Here is a 13,327-nt window from a genome sequence, read left to right on the forward strand (position 1 = left end):
TAAGCCTCATGCTTATAATCAAGTATGTGCTACTGAGGTGCTGTCCTGAATCTGGGATTTAATTTCTATTAGATGTATTTGTGTGAACAGAAAGGCATATTTTAAGAGGAGAAAGAACTGATAAGTCATCAGGTAGTTCCAAAACCCCTGAGCTAATTTGCATGAGAAAGATGTGAGGCTCTCTGTATTGTTACATGAGAGATGGTAAAGACCCATACATTTATCTAGTGTAGCACTCCTTATCCTCAAAACTTTGTAAAGTTCTATTCTCCCATAGGTTGTCAGAAAATCCCCTAAAGCTGCAGATATGCCATTCTTTGCCCCAGAAAATTCCTTTGAAGCTTGAATTGAGCTTAAACACATTTAGAATTGCAGTCTTCTCCTCACTTGAAAAATGCCCATCACGTGGTTTCACAGCACTGCAAAGAAAAAGCAATATGTATTCCTGCACAGGCAATGCCAAAGGCTTGCTACACAGAAAAGCAGTCAGAGACATTCCCTCACTGCATCTTTCCAACTCGAGGATGTGGATTAAGTGATACATTTTAACTCCCCCAGAGGCTTGGAATATAGTCCTTTGTTTCCAGGAGGGAGCAGAACCACACCACTTGAGCATCTCTCTTGATTTCTTTCTGCTCCCAAACCATCTGCTTCTCTGTGGAAGTAGTCTTCCGCTGTTTGTTAACCTAGTTAATCCTCTAGTGTAAGCTGTAGTAATTTATGCTGGGTGTTTGGGTTTCAGATAGTACTAATGGTATCTAATGAACTGTATTTCCAGAAACATCTGTTCTATACTATAGTTAATTTTTTTCTTCTTCGTTTTTAATCCTGTGATTAGATATAATTAAAAAAAAAAAAAAAAAGTTAGGAGCTCTTTAGGCTGCAAAGATTAGAACTCAAACCTTCAGAACTGAAATAGGCCATATTTAACACTACCCATGTAACCTTAATTTAGCTCCCACTTGTTTATGAATGGTTTCATATTGATGCATGTTATTACTTGCTGTTTTCACTTGCCAAATGAAAAAGGGGCTGAAAGAATGTAGAATGGGACACTGGTAAGACTGTCCTATGGTCATTTAAGCATACGACTAGAAGCTAGAGAACATCTCTTTATTTTTATATGTAATATCTGTATGATACAATTGAGCTATATGGTAGAAAAATCTATGCAAGAATTCATTTACAAGTAAGAAAACTGCAAAAGTTGAAACTGTTAATGAAGGCTATGCTCTAGAATAATGTAAGAGAGAAATGGGATATGCTAAAAACAAGTAATATAATGTTTGTGTTTAAAAAGGAAAGTAAGAAGATAAAAGTGCTACTTAATTATAATGTTGCAGAGTTAATAATGCAGTAGAAATCTTAGCTCTTTCTTATTTGAGTGCTTAATTCCTCAGTCTTAATGTGGTTTCCAGATTTAATTTCCTTATATTTATTTGTTTTTAACTCAGAAGGAAAATAAGAGAAACACATTGTGAAACCTCTGTAATGAGATCTTAGCGCTACCAACATGCCTTACATTTTCTATAAAGTTGCTGATTGCATTTAGAGTCACCTCAGCAGCACTAAATCATTTCAACAGTTTACTCTTACCTCCAGTGCCATTAAAGTTCTTCAAGTTTAGGAAATGTGTTTGAAAAAAACAAAACAAAACCCCTCATGTTCCTGTATGAAAATGTCACCTTATAACAGCCATAGCTTTAAAAATAAAAACCAGATTTTTCTTCAGGCATGAACCCTTTATCCTTCCCCTGTGGGACTCTAAAGGAGCTATTTAAACTCGCATGATCATGCAGTTAAAGGCTGGGCTGACTCAGCAAAGTGTTTAACTATGTGCTTAAATTCTATTGCGATCAATAGAATTTGAGCATGTGCTTAAATATTATGTTGAAAAGGGATAGATTTACACACGTATTTTAAAGCTAAGCACGTACCAAAGTAGGCCCATAATACATCGAAGCAAGTCGGAAGAATTCAGGTTGTAAAAGCCCTACCTTTGAGGTGACTCACTTCATAAGTAAAATATTTTGATATAATTTTTATATATCATCTAAAATACAGAGTACAATCCTGTAGTTATTACACTCTGTGAATTAGCTAACATAGGATAGTTTATAGATGTCAGCTTATAATACATATGCCAAAATTAAGAATGCTTGCAGCTAAATCTCTGAATGTACATTGTCTACTTTTGAATATTAGTTTGCTTTTATTTAGTTACTGAACTATTTGAAGTCAGCTAGAGCTGTGAATGCTATCTTTAAAAATGCAGCTGTATGTATGAGAAGTTATAAACATGAACGGGTACCCAATACCAGGATCCCACACTCCACCATTTTCCATATTCTGGCCTGTTTTTAACTTATTCCTCCAGTGTTTCCTTGTGATATGAGGTGATTATTTTGAGGCACTGAATCACTAAACAGGGTCATGTTCTGGTTGGCTCAAGGGCATAAGCAATTCCACTTTTTTTATTTACTTGAGTCTATTAAAAGCTTTTTCTGCATTAAAGAAGATAACTGCTTCAACTGGTGAGCCCCCTTGCGCTTGTGTTAAACATCTTCTGCTCTGTACTGTGAAAGTACCATGTATTTCCCACAGAACACTTGGGTACTTTGATTCTCAAAAGAAAATGTTCACAATACCAAATTGTCAGCTGTCAATATGTGATAGTATGTGTGATGGTCTTCCCCGGTCTTGCATGGTAATGCCCTGCCAGTCGCTGTGCTGCCACTGCCCCTGTTCCAGCCGTTGGCAGAGCTGGATGTATGCTGCCTGCACAGCTTCACTGCTTCCCAGGGAGGAGTGCTCCTGGGGAAAATGGGGGAGAGGGAAGAGAGAAAGCAAGGACAGCGGGGTGTTGAGCAGCAATAGGTGCTAACTCGAAGATCTTGTAGAAAAAAACCCTTTGTCAGCTTCTGTGGTAGGACAGCACCTCTGGGGGACAGATCCTAACTCTGAGCAGGACCAGGTCATTTGGCACATGGAAGAAGCAGAGGTTTGGGATGATGGAGGAGACTTGAGCCACAGACCTCCCAGGTGCCATTGAGTGTTCTAACATCAGTGCTTTGTTATTGCAAATTTTTTCTGCTGTAACACAATCGTGATAAGTTTAAAACAAAAACTATTGCCCTTGGCTATGATCTGCTGGGTTAATTGAAGAGCAGATGACAATCATTTTCCAAAGGGCAGAACCAAGCCTCAAGTATTGGTCAGATTCTTGTGCCTTCAGGAGCAAAAAATGCTGGAGAGAGTTGAGAATTTGGTGGATGTCTAGAAAGCTCTGAGGTGCCATCTCTGTTGGCTTCTTGATTACAGTGAGGAATCAGTGTCCCTGTGTCTGTTGTTGCTCCCCTAGAGCAGGGACATAGAAGGAGACTCATAATTTTGGTAGGCAAGTGGTCAGGCTGTTGTATCATATATGTAGGTAATGACAGGCTTTGGTCACCTGTGTAACCAAAGGCAGAGCAGGTCCCAGAGAAGTAAAGTGCTATCTATAATAGTGAAATGAAACTTACCTACTGATAGGTATATTAATCAGCAAAAAAGACACGCAATTTCTGAAATATCAGTATGAAAAATAAACTTCACAAAAACTGCCAGGATGCAGAGGAGCATCATGCTCTTGTCTGATGCACTGTCAAATAATGCTCTTCTGAAACCACATCGTCTTGTAAAACTGAGACGCCACACAAATTGCCTAATGCTTCTAAAAATAAGCGTGAGTTGCTCAGCCCCTCTCCAAATTTTAGCAAGTCAACCGAACAGTGCATAGTCGGTCAGCGTGTCTAACATGCTGTGCCACAACGGGTGACTTACTATAAGAATTATATCAACCCTGTTAAATATGGAAAGGCTGCTTATAACTGCACGCACAAAACCCGGTCCCTCATTAGCATCTGCTCCCACCTTCTGCTCCCCCCCCGCCCCCCCCAACCCGATGAGCCCCAGCGATTGCCTCTGCCGAGGCGAGGCGGCCACAGGTCCCAGGGGAGCAGGCAGCAGCCCGGCTCCCGCGCCAAAGCCAACTGTGGCGTAGCCAGAGAAACGGGCAGCAAAAATAGAACAGCAGGATGGCTGCATGTGGGCGAGGCACAGACCACATCGCCAGCAAAACCTCCCGCCGGTATTTTAGGACCGATACAGAGGCCGTGGCGTTTTGCTCGCTGTTCACAAAATACTCCCCAGGGGAGGAGGGAAAGAGTCCTGGGTGAGGGGTGTTTCTGTCCTGCTCCCTGCCTTCCCTTCCTCTCTCCCTGGCGTCTCCCCACCGAAACAGCCTAGGCAGGGAGAAGGGGTTAATCGCGCTCGAGGCTGAGCGGCGGAGGGAGGACGGCCGGCGGTTTGAAAGACAGAGACTGGACAGCTGTGTTTGCTGTGGTATTTTTAAACGCATTAATGCAGGCTCCAATCACCCGGCCATGCTTGACCTATTTTTGGCTCAGGCCGGCCATTGTTCTATTTCTGCCGCCGCTGGGCCATGCGGGTGTCGATTCAAATGCAAATGAGTTATCGCTGCTGCTCCCGCCAACTTTGCCCAGCTGAGGGAGAGCCGGCCAGGGAGAGGAGAGGGGCACGGGGACAGCAACGCTGGTCCGGGCTGGGGTAATTCTGACTCAACCCTCGGGAGCTCCCTGTCCATGCCATGGTGGCTCACTCGGTTTGATGGTTTGTAGGAGGCTGTGTTCCCCCCCGCCCCACCAGAAAGCCTGAAGAGCAGAGATATTTCTTCATTTCTTCTTCCACCTGCCGCTGGCTGCCCGAACGCAACTGCTCAAACTCGGCGGCACACAGCCCCCCGTGTGCTCACAGCTCCCTTCCAGCTGGTGGGGGCTGCTGGCAGTGCATTTGGGGTTTTTTCCCCTCTCCCGATAGATACTTGTGCAAATGCTTAAACATTGCTAATTGCTGAAGCGTATTATCTTACAACCCTTGCTGGAGGAGGTAGGACCGCAGAGGGTCGTGCCCGACGCCCATGTGCAAGTGCAGTGATGAATCTCTTGTGTAGCTGAAGTGCAGACCAGTTGGAATATGCTGCAGACAATTTACGAGAGTGAATCGTGTTTTTCCTCAGATGGGGTTTCTGGACGCGAACAGCTCTTGGCTCAGCAAAGAATGCACAGTATGATCAGCTCAGGTAAGAGACAGCTCCGTACCTCAGATTTCAGTGGCTGACCGGGAAAATACAGCCTAGCACAAGAAAACACCCTTCCTTTAAAGAAGTGACTTTATTTTTGTGGGGTTTAGGTAAGTTGCTAAGTAATTATGGTAGTATGTTAGACAGCAGCTGCTGCTTTTGCAGGGAATTTGTCTCCTTCAGCCTGCTGCTTTCCAGCCAGAGCATAACGCTTACAACTGAAATCTAGTTTGGGATTCCTTGTTTGTTTTGTTGCGTGGTTGCAAAATGGGGCTCGTGGTACAGGCTTGTTCACAGAGAGAGGCTTCCTCAGGCAGACCTTATCAGGAGGCTGCAGTTAGAGCCTCTCATAGGCAATTCTGGTCATATGCCTGTTGTAAACAGGGTTTGGTCTTTCTGTCAGTTTCCTTTTCTCTAGTTTGCATACAAAGGGAGTTTAATCCCTTTCTCTTTTCATTACGGTGTTGCTCTAAAATGTCTTTAATATGCATGGATTATTTTTTTACTTAAAAAATATTTGTGAACCTAGCAGTGACAGTGTATGTAATGACTCACTGAGATGTTAAATTGGATGTGTTTTTTAATGAAGGTAATTCAAAGATGCTGTGAAAGAACACTGCACGTTTTCTCGTGTATGCGAAGCTACCCTTGTATTTTTGAGTTTCTTTGCTAGCTGTGTTTGACCTGCAAATGATGTACTGAGAATCAATTAAGTTGGAAGAATTTTTACCATTCAGATGAAATGTCAATTTAGACAGGCTAAAATAAGTCATATTTTCAGGTAACTCTTGCCCATTCTCTTTTAAACTCTCTGAATTCCAGTTCTGTTTTTATTGGACTAAAACTCTGTCTTTTGAGGCACAGTGTTATCTGTTTCATATCTTTTTAATCCTAGGTTTCTGAATTTATTTTTCATAAGGTTGGCTTTATAGAGGACCTATATGTAGAATGTAGGGTGAATTGTTTATGTGTACTTTAGACTCAGTTTACCTTGCCTTTCCTTTTTCTTTCTTTTTCCTTTTCTTTTCTTTTCCCTTTTCTTTTTATCCTTCATTTTTCTCCTTCATTTTCGTTTTTCTTTTTCTTCTTCTTTTTCTTCTTCTTTTTCAATGTGGCAGTGTTTCTCATTTTCTAAGATTACTTATGTGCGTAGACCACAGCTCTCTTCAGGTATTGCCTGTTCTGGTATACCTGTTGAACCCATGTTTGTTTGTTTTTAAAACCAAAACTGTTTCTTTACCTGCTTTATAGATAAAGAACTTGAAGTTTTACTTGTGTTTCTTTCTTACATACAGTTTTAGAGCAGACTTCTATTTTCAGATATGAAAATAAATTCTGAGAGATTGTGTCAAATGGTAATATCTTTCCTGCTACAGAAGACTTAGATACATCTTAACCTTATGACTGGTGTTTTTAAATATAGAAAGCCAAGGCTACCTCAACATGATTATAGACTGGAGGGAATGAGAGATTGAAAAGCTATTCTGTGTAGGTAAAAATGATGAGAATACCTAAGGGGAATGGAGGCTTCCGACTGGTAATGTTTAAGATTGGCAATTTTTCTCTTCCTTTATAAAGCTGATGGGGGTTGGTTTGTTTGGTTTTGGATCTCTCAAAGAATTACTATTTCTCTGACTTCTTAGATGATATGTTTATCACCAGTTACAGTTACTTTGTCAATGACAGAAATCAGGTGCAAGACTTGTTTACAAATACGAACAAGGAAGCTCTTAGCAAAGACAGTGGATAAAAGCAGAAGTTCCTCTGAAAGTTCTGCAAAGCCATCCTCAGTGTCAAGATCTGGTTCAAGAATTATTGTTTTTCTTTCATTTCCCTGAACAGCTCAGCAGGTGTCCAGTGCTTTTGTATTGGTCAAAGAAATAAGACTGACTGCTTCCCCTCCCTTCTGTTGGTTTTTTGATTGTTTGCTTGTTTTTAATACTCATCAAGTTAGCTGTACAGAGCTGAGGTTTTAGCTCATTTTGCTACCTTGTAACTGACAGCTAGTATTGCTTGAGTAATAGCAGTTTTCTCATTTGAAACATTTGAAACAGAAAAAGGGAGTAATTTTCCATAAGTTTGCAGCTCTGCTTTTCTTCACTGAAGACGAGAATATCATGTAACAGTTGATTTTTATCTGATGTTACATTAGGCCTATATAACATACAGGATTTCCACTGTAGTGCCAAGTAGAATAGAGGGAGGGTTTAGACTTAAAAACCGAAAACACACACAGAGAAAAAAAAAAACAAACCCAAAACACCTTAGTCAAGAACATTATCCAGGTAAAAGATGTTTAAATATATATCCTCTAGAACACAAAATATTCCTCAGTTGGCCTTTAAAATACACAACTAGACTGCAAGTAGTTGACATTATATGTAGTGTGCAGATTAATTCATGTCACATGAAACCACCAAGCCTGGTGCTGCTGTCGATTACTTTCAGTTACCTCAAATTCACGGTCTCCCAGGATCAGGCAAGGATCTGGTAACTTCAGGTATAGTCTCTTTCTATGCTGCATACAGGGGAGAAAGAAATAGCCAGGGTATGATGATGCGCTCTGGTGTTTGGAGTAGCTGGAATCAGTCAATTGTATTTTGCTTAAAACAGTGTCTTTACTTTAAAGTTACCTTCGCTTACATGAATGTGACTTTTGCGCAGGTTAAGAAGTTGCACACATTTAAGGAAAGAGCAGATCCCTCAACATTTACACTCTGCATCCTTGATGTTCTTGAAGTCTTTGAAGCAACACACCTTAAACACTTAATGTATTTTTAGGTTTGCTAGTTTCCAGATGCAATAGGCATGTATTATGCAACTCTGATTTTAAACTGGGCTGGAGCCATCCCCAAAGAGGACAGATTCAATAGCCTATGGATACTTATTTGCAAAGCAAACTAAAGAATTTCTGACAATAGAAGGCATAAGACATACTTCTGTCATGTGAAACAGTTCTTCTGGTATTCCCTCTATTACTGCTTTGCCTGTCTGTCTCCATCCCTGCTTGTAAATCATACTATGAATGAGATGATCTGGATAGGTACCAGTCAAAAGTCTAATTATGAATGGAGCAATCGAGATCAGCGCTGACTCAAGAAGCTGTGTAATTCGCAGACACCTACACCTTACTGCAGAGAACAGTTTCAGCTATCTTGAGAAGACTGAACTAGATTCTCCCATATGGTATTGTTGCTCTAAAATGCAGCAGTAAGAGCTATGCATCTTTGTTTAAGGTAATGATGTTGATGTGTTCTTATTTGATACCAGCATTATTTTAGCTTCTCGATTTAAAAATTAGATCTGGAGTCTAAAGCCTCTTATTTTTCTGGAATTACTATTAACTATGCTGTTACTTTTATTTTACTCCACAAGTCTCAACTTTCATGTGTATGCAATGCCACAGTGGACCCAAGCATTCAATTAGCCTCTTATCTTGACGCAATACAGGTAATAAACTATAAGTTCTTGAAAAGAAGCATTTGGTGTTCATTAAAATGCGGCCAATAAGTAACTGCATTACTCAAATAGGTATCAGTTGTGTGAAGGAGAAGAAAGAACCTACCCAGCTGTGGTAGCCGTAGAGGTGGGACTTTAAGAAGTAATTCCAAGTTCATTAACTTGGTGTGATTTAGTGTATTGTGCTATTTTTTCCAAAGGGTAAGGTTGCTATGTTTGCTTCACTGACCATATTTTGACATAGAGCCTTGCACTGGCTTGCCTAAATTCCATCTTGGCTTTTATTGGTTAAGTCATCCTCTGCTTCCTGCCCAAAGTTGTTGCACTGAAAAAATCAAGAGTTCAAGGAGATCCTGAGCTTAAAGCTTTGGCTTGTCACCAAGCTGACAGGTGACCTGAGCAAGTTACGCAATCCTGCCTACATCAGCTACCCGTTCTGTGAAACACAGGCAGTGATACCTGTCAGGCTCAGGAATCTGTAGAGCAAAAATATTCTAAAGGGAATATAATGATGCAGAATGATTAATTTGATTGAATCCATCTGCCTACAGGCTTGCGAAACACCTGCAATTTCACAGCTGTAGTAAGTGAATGTAGTTGCAGTATTTTATTCTCTGCATCAGTCAGGAAATTCGAGCTGTGTCACTTGAATACAAATGACAGAATCCATGCTATACATATCATGTTGTATGTGGGTTGACAGGTCCTCATGAGTTGTCTCCCCTCAGTAAACACTGATGTACAAAATTTGTCTCATATGTTGTATCTATTGTGTGGCCGAATGACCGTGTATACATGTTTGTACACATGCATTTATATTGCCTCAGGGAAATTTTTTTGGTATTTGCTCTTCTGGTTTTTTTCTGCTCAAACAAAACTTTCACCTGCTCAACTGCTCCTGTGGAGAGATTGCAGAAAGCAAATTCATGTCAAGATTTGCTGTGCTATTCATGAAAAACTTGGCATATTTGCATACGCGAATCAGGTAATGTAAACTTCTTAGGGACAACAAAATGTCGCATATGTGGTATCTCAGGCATTAACTTTTCAGAGAGAGACCAGATATGCTGAGTTTTTACTTTGTGATTCTCTTCAGAGTAATGAAAAAATTGAGTGTGAAAATTCAGTTGAGGGAAGTTCTGGATAACAGCCAGAGAGGCTTTTTCAATGCCTGTTGGAAAGCCTAGGTAGAAAAAAAAAATCTACTACTTCATAGTAGCAGCTGAAATATTTGAATTAATTGTTACAGAAGAGTAAGGCCTTAGCCTTAACAATTAGTACAGTGAGAAGAGACATGCAACACAGACCTGCATGTAGCTAAAATCTCACTGATTTTGAGTAGAGCCTCTGCCCGGTGATGTATGCGGGTGTCATGGATTAAGCGGTTATGAATTGGTTATGAATTCACTTGAACAAAAATGTGGTAGAATGGAATTAAGCTGCTTTTTTTGTTTTACGTTGTTGAGAAGACATTGAGTACAGACCAATTTTGCCAACTTCATGAGTCCTCTAATTGCTTTTTCTTTCTTCCTTTTAATTGAAGTCCCAGCTTCTGTAGCCATGTGATTACCTGACAGTCTTACTTTGTATTAGAAGATATATTTATAGATAGTGAGAAAAGCCTGGAATAAGAATTTCAAAGTACAACATTGACAAGAATAGCAAGATACAAAAGCTGGAAAGTAAATAAAAAAGAATGCAGAACATAATTTCAAAACCTCTTTCACTGTCTTTCCCGAAACCGTTGAACAGTGCATTTAATACAGAGGTTCACTAGTACTGGCACCGGGACACTATCTCTCCTCTCTTATTTTAGCTGTTCAGCTCTGTAACACTTTACTGGTTTGCACTGCACTCAGATGCACAGTCTCAGCCAGTCTTGCCTCCTGTGAAACTACGTATAGAATCCATTGAGTTCATTAAGTTTTGCATTGGATATGAGGAACACTTATAACTCTTCCTACTACCAGAGCTTTCACCAGACCTCTGTTTCTCTACCAACTGCCTACCCCCTTTCTTCTGCACAGACTTTGCAGAGAAAGCAAAAGCAGAATAGATAGATAGCCTGCAAAGGTATGTGAATATACATATTAATTTCAGGTTTTGGTACAGATGATAGGGAAGGTTTCAGGTGTCACTGCATTCTAACCTTTCCCAGCTACTGTTGTGGGTGGGTTTTCTGTATGGTGGGTACAATCCAAAATATTGTAGAGAAACTGATGGGCAGATGTTATTGTTAAACACATGAAAATCTAAAATGCCCAATTCTGTGGATCTCTTTAACAGGCTGACTCCTCTGGGTCAGTTATTCTTAGCCTGGTTATTTTCATCTTATGGCATTACAGGTCTAAGATTAGCCTGTTAGGCGTTATCATGCCATCTGAGTTACCTCCTAATATAACTGTACACCGGAATGATTATTTATAGACAGAGCATTCTGTCATTTTTGCTTTATTTCTGGTAGTTTAAATAAAGAAGAGCAACATTCAAGAAAAACCACAGATTCCTTCCTGCTGCCAAAACAACATGATAACTGCCTGCTGAGGGGCAGGGATATTGTGTAAAATGTTTGCTTGCAGCAGATGCAAACATCCACTTTATCCCCCCTACTTCTACTAAAATGAGGTATCTCAGAGTACCACTGCTCCTGTCTCTTCTGGAGGAGGGAGAGGGGTGCCAGATCGATTCACTGAACGACAGAGAAGACAGGGTTGTGGTTTCTGATGAGAACAAGGATATCCAGCTGTTATTTTTAGGGTCTGGCACCATCGAGCTCCATGTTCAGTGTGAACATGACACATATGCACACAGCTCCTCCAAAATGGATCCAACTAGTTTTGTTACGTAAAAATGATGTCTGCTGTTCAATTACCCTTCCAGGTGCTTTTCACAGGCATAACAGGAAGCTTCAGCAAATTGACGCATTTTTAGCAAACCACTCTTTATGGCAGCTTCACAATCATTTCTGCTCACAAGAAAAACTTGAATCCTAAAGCAGAGTTGTCATTCAGAAGCACAGTAAGGCACGTTCTCTCCGAAGGAAGTTCACTGGGATCTTTGTGCTTGCATGTGTTAACTATGAGCAAGTTTTCAGTGACAGTTTAGTAAAGAGCAGCAAATATAGTAAAGTAGCAGATCTTCAGCTGGGTGTCAGTGCAGCCTCTGACTGTAGCTGTTGCTCAGGAAGCTGGCAATTTGTAAAATAGTGACATATTAATGGATTATGGTTATCTAATGAACTCCGTCTTTTCTTTTTTACCTTTCTCTTCTAAATAAGTGACATGTTTATGTCTTGTGCACATTCTGGGTGTAACCAGGGAGCACCTGATTTGTTCTACCTTAAAATGTTACCAGTGTAAAAAGGCTTGCAAAATCAGTGGAAGCCTTAGGAAGGTTGAAGGATACGGTGCTGATTTAACTCCCGTTATATAATAAGCAGCTCATTTCTTTTTGTCAGGCTGGCAGTTCTGTGCATGACTCTAAAGGTACTTTGGCATTTAGTATAAACTGAGCATAGCCTACACATCTGTTTTATTTGTTTTGTGTCTCCTCGTTGCAAACTCCTTCCAGCTTGTGGAGTATACAAACACAACAAGAGCTCCAAGAATTCAAGCTCTTTTTGGATGAATGTGCTTGAAACAGAGAATGCTTTATTCTAATGATAACATGTTTCTTCTAGTAATGAAACTGAGTATCATCAAAGGGAGACAAGAGAAGGAACAGAATGAATTCTTTGAAATGCCAAATATATAAATCATGTTTTTACAATCAAAGACTATTGTTCTCTTTCATGATCCCTGTGGTTGAAGGTCTGCATGCCACAGGGAGGAACCGCAGCTATTCAATTTCAGTGAAGTCTGGAATGGAATAATGAGGAAGTTTCATGTTAATTTAATAATTTCCCTCAATTGTTCTGTTCTTAATCCAAGTTTCCTTTTTCTTTCTTAGTGCCCAAGGCCACCACCTTGTTGGTATTGTGCAGTAACAGTATGAGAAGGAATAGGGAAAACGAACTTTAAAGCTTCATCTTACATAGAGACTCTTTTTGGTGTTTGCTACTCCTGTTTACATTTAGTAAAATGTTAGTGGTGGCCTTTTATTTACCTGTTCACAACTCCTTTTCTTGCAGAGACAGTAAGTTCTTAGTTCTCTTCATAGAATCATAGAATCACAGAATGGTTTGGGTTGGAAGGGACCTTAAAGATCATCTAGTTCCAACCCCCTGCCATGGGCAGGGACACCTTCCACTAGACTAGGTTTCTCAAAGCCCCATCCAACCTGGCCTTGAACACCGCCAGAGGTGGGGCAGCCACAACTTCCCTGGGCAACCTGTTCCAATGCCTCACCACCCTCATAGGAAAGAATTTCTTCCTAATGTCTCACCTAAATCTACCTATTTTCAGTCTAAAACCATTCCCCCTTGTCCTGTCACTACATGCCCTTGTAAAAAGCCCCTCTCCAGATTTCGTGTAGGACCCCTTTAGGTACTTGAAGACTGCTATAAGGTCTCTCAGGAGCCTTGTCTTCTCCTGGCTGAACAAGCCCAAATCTCTCAGCCTGTCTTCATGGCAGAGGTGCTCCAGCCCTTGGATCATCTTTGTGGCCTCCTCTGGACTCAGTCCAACATGTCCATGTCCTTCTCATGTTGGGGGCTGGATGCAGTGCTCCCGGTGGAGTTTTATGAGAGCAGAGGAGAGGAATCACTTCCCTTGACCTGCTGGTCGCGCT

At 40.7% G+C, this 13,327-nt stretch overlaps 1 protein-coding gene across 15 annotated transcripts in view; it reads left to right on the forward strand.

The window, feature by feature from the left end:
• HDAC9 (histone deacetylase 9) overlaps window positions 1–13,327 on the forward strand; it is a 466,231-nt gene that overhangs the window by 178,617 nt on the left and 274,287 nt on the right. For 10 of the 15 annotated variants that reach the window (XM_030469696.1, XM_030470101.1, XM_030469773.1 and 7 more), the window contains exon 1: window positions 4,618–5,140. The exons of 2 other annotated variants lie outside the window; for them this stretch is intronic. In XM_030469696.1, coding sequence (XP_030325556.1) covers window positions 5,035–5,140 — 106 coding nt within the window. In that variant the 5' untranslated portion in view covers window positions 4,618–5,034. 3 more of the 15 variants (XM_030470551.1, XM_030470022.1, XM_030470336.1) reach the window with 2 other exon arrangements.

Source organism: Strigops habroptila, chromosome 1 (genome assembly GCF_004027225.2).
Source record: "Strigops habroptila isolate Jane chromosome 1, bStrHab1.2.pri, whole genome shotgun sequence".
Classification (NCBI taxonomy): Eukaryota; Metazoa; Chordata; class Aves; order Psittaciformes; family Psittacidae; genus Strigops; species Strigops habroptila.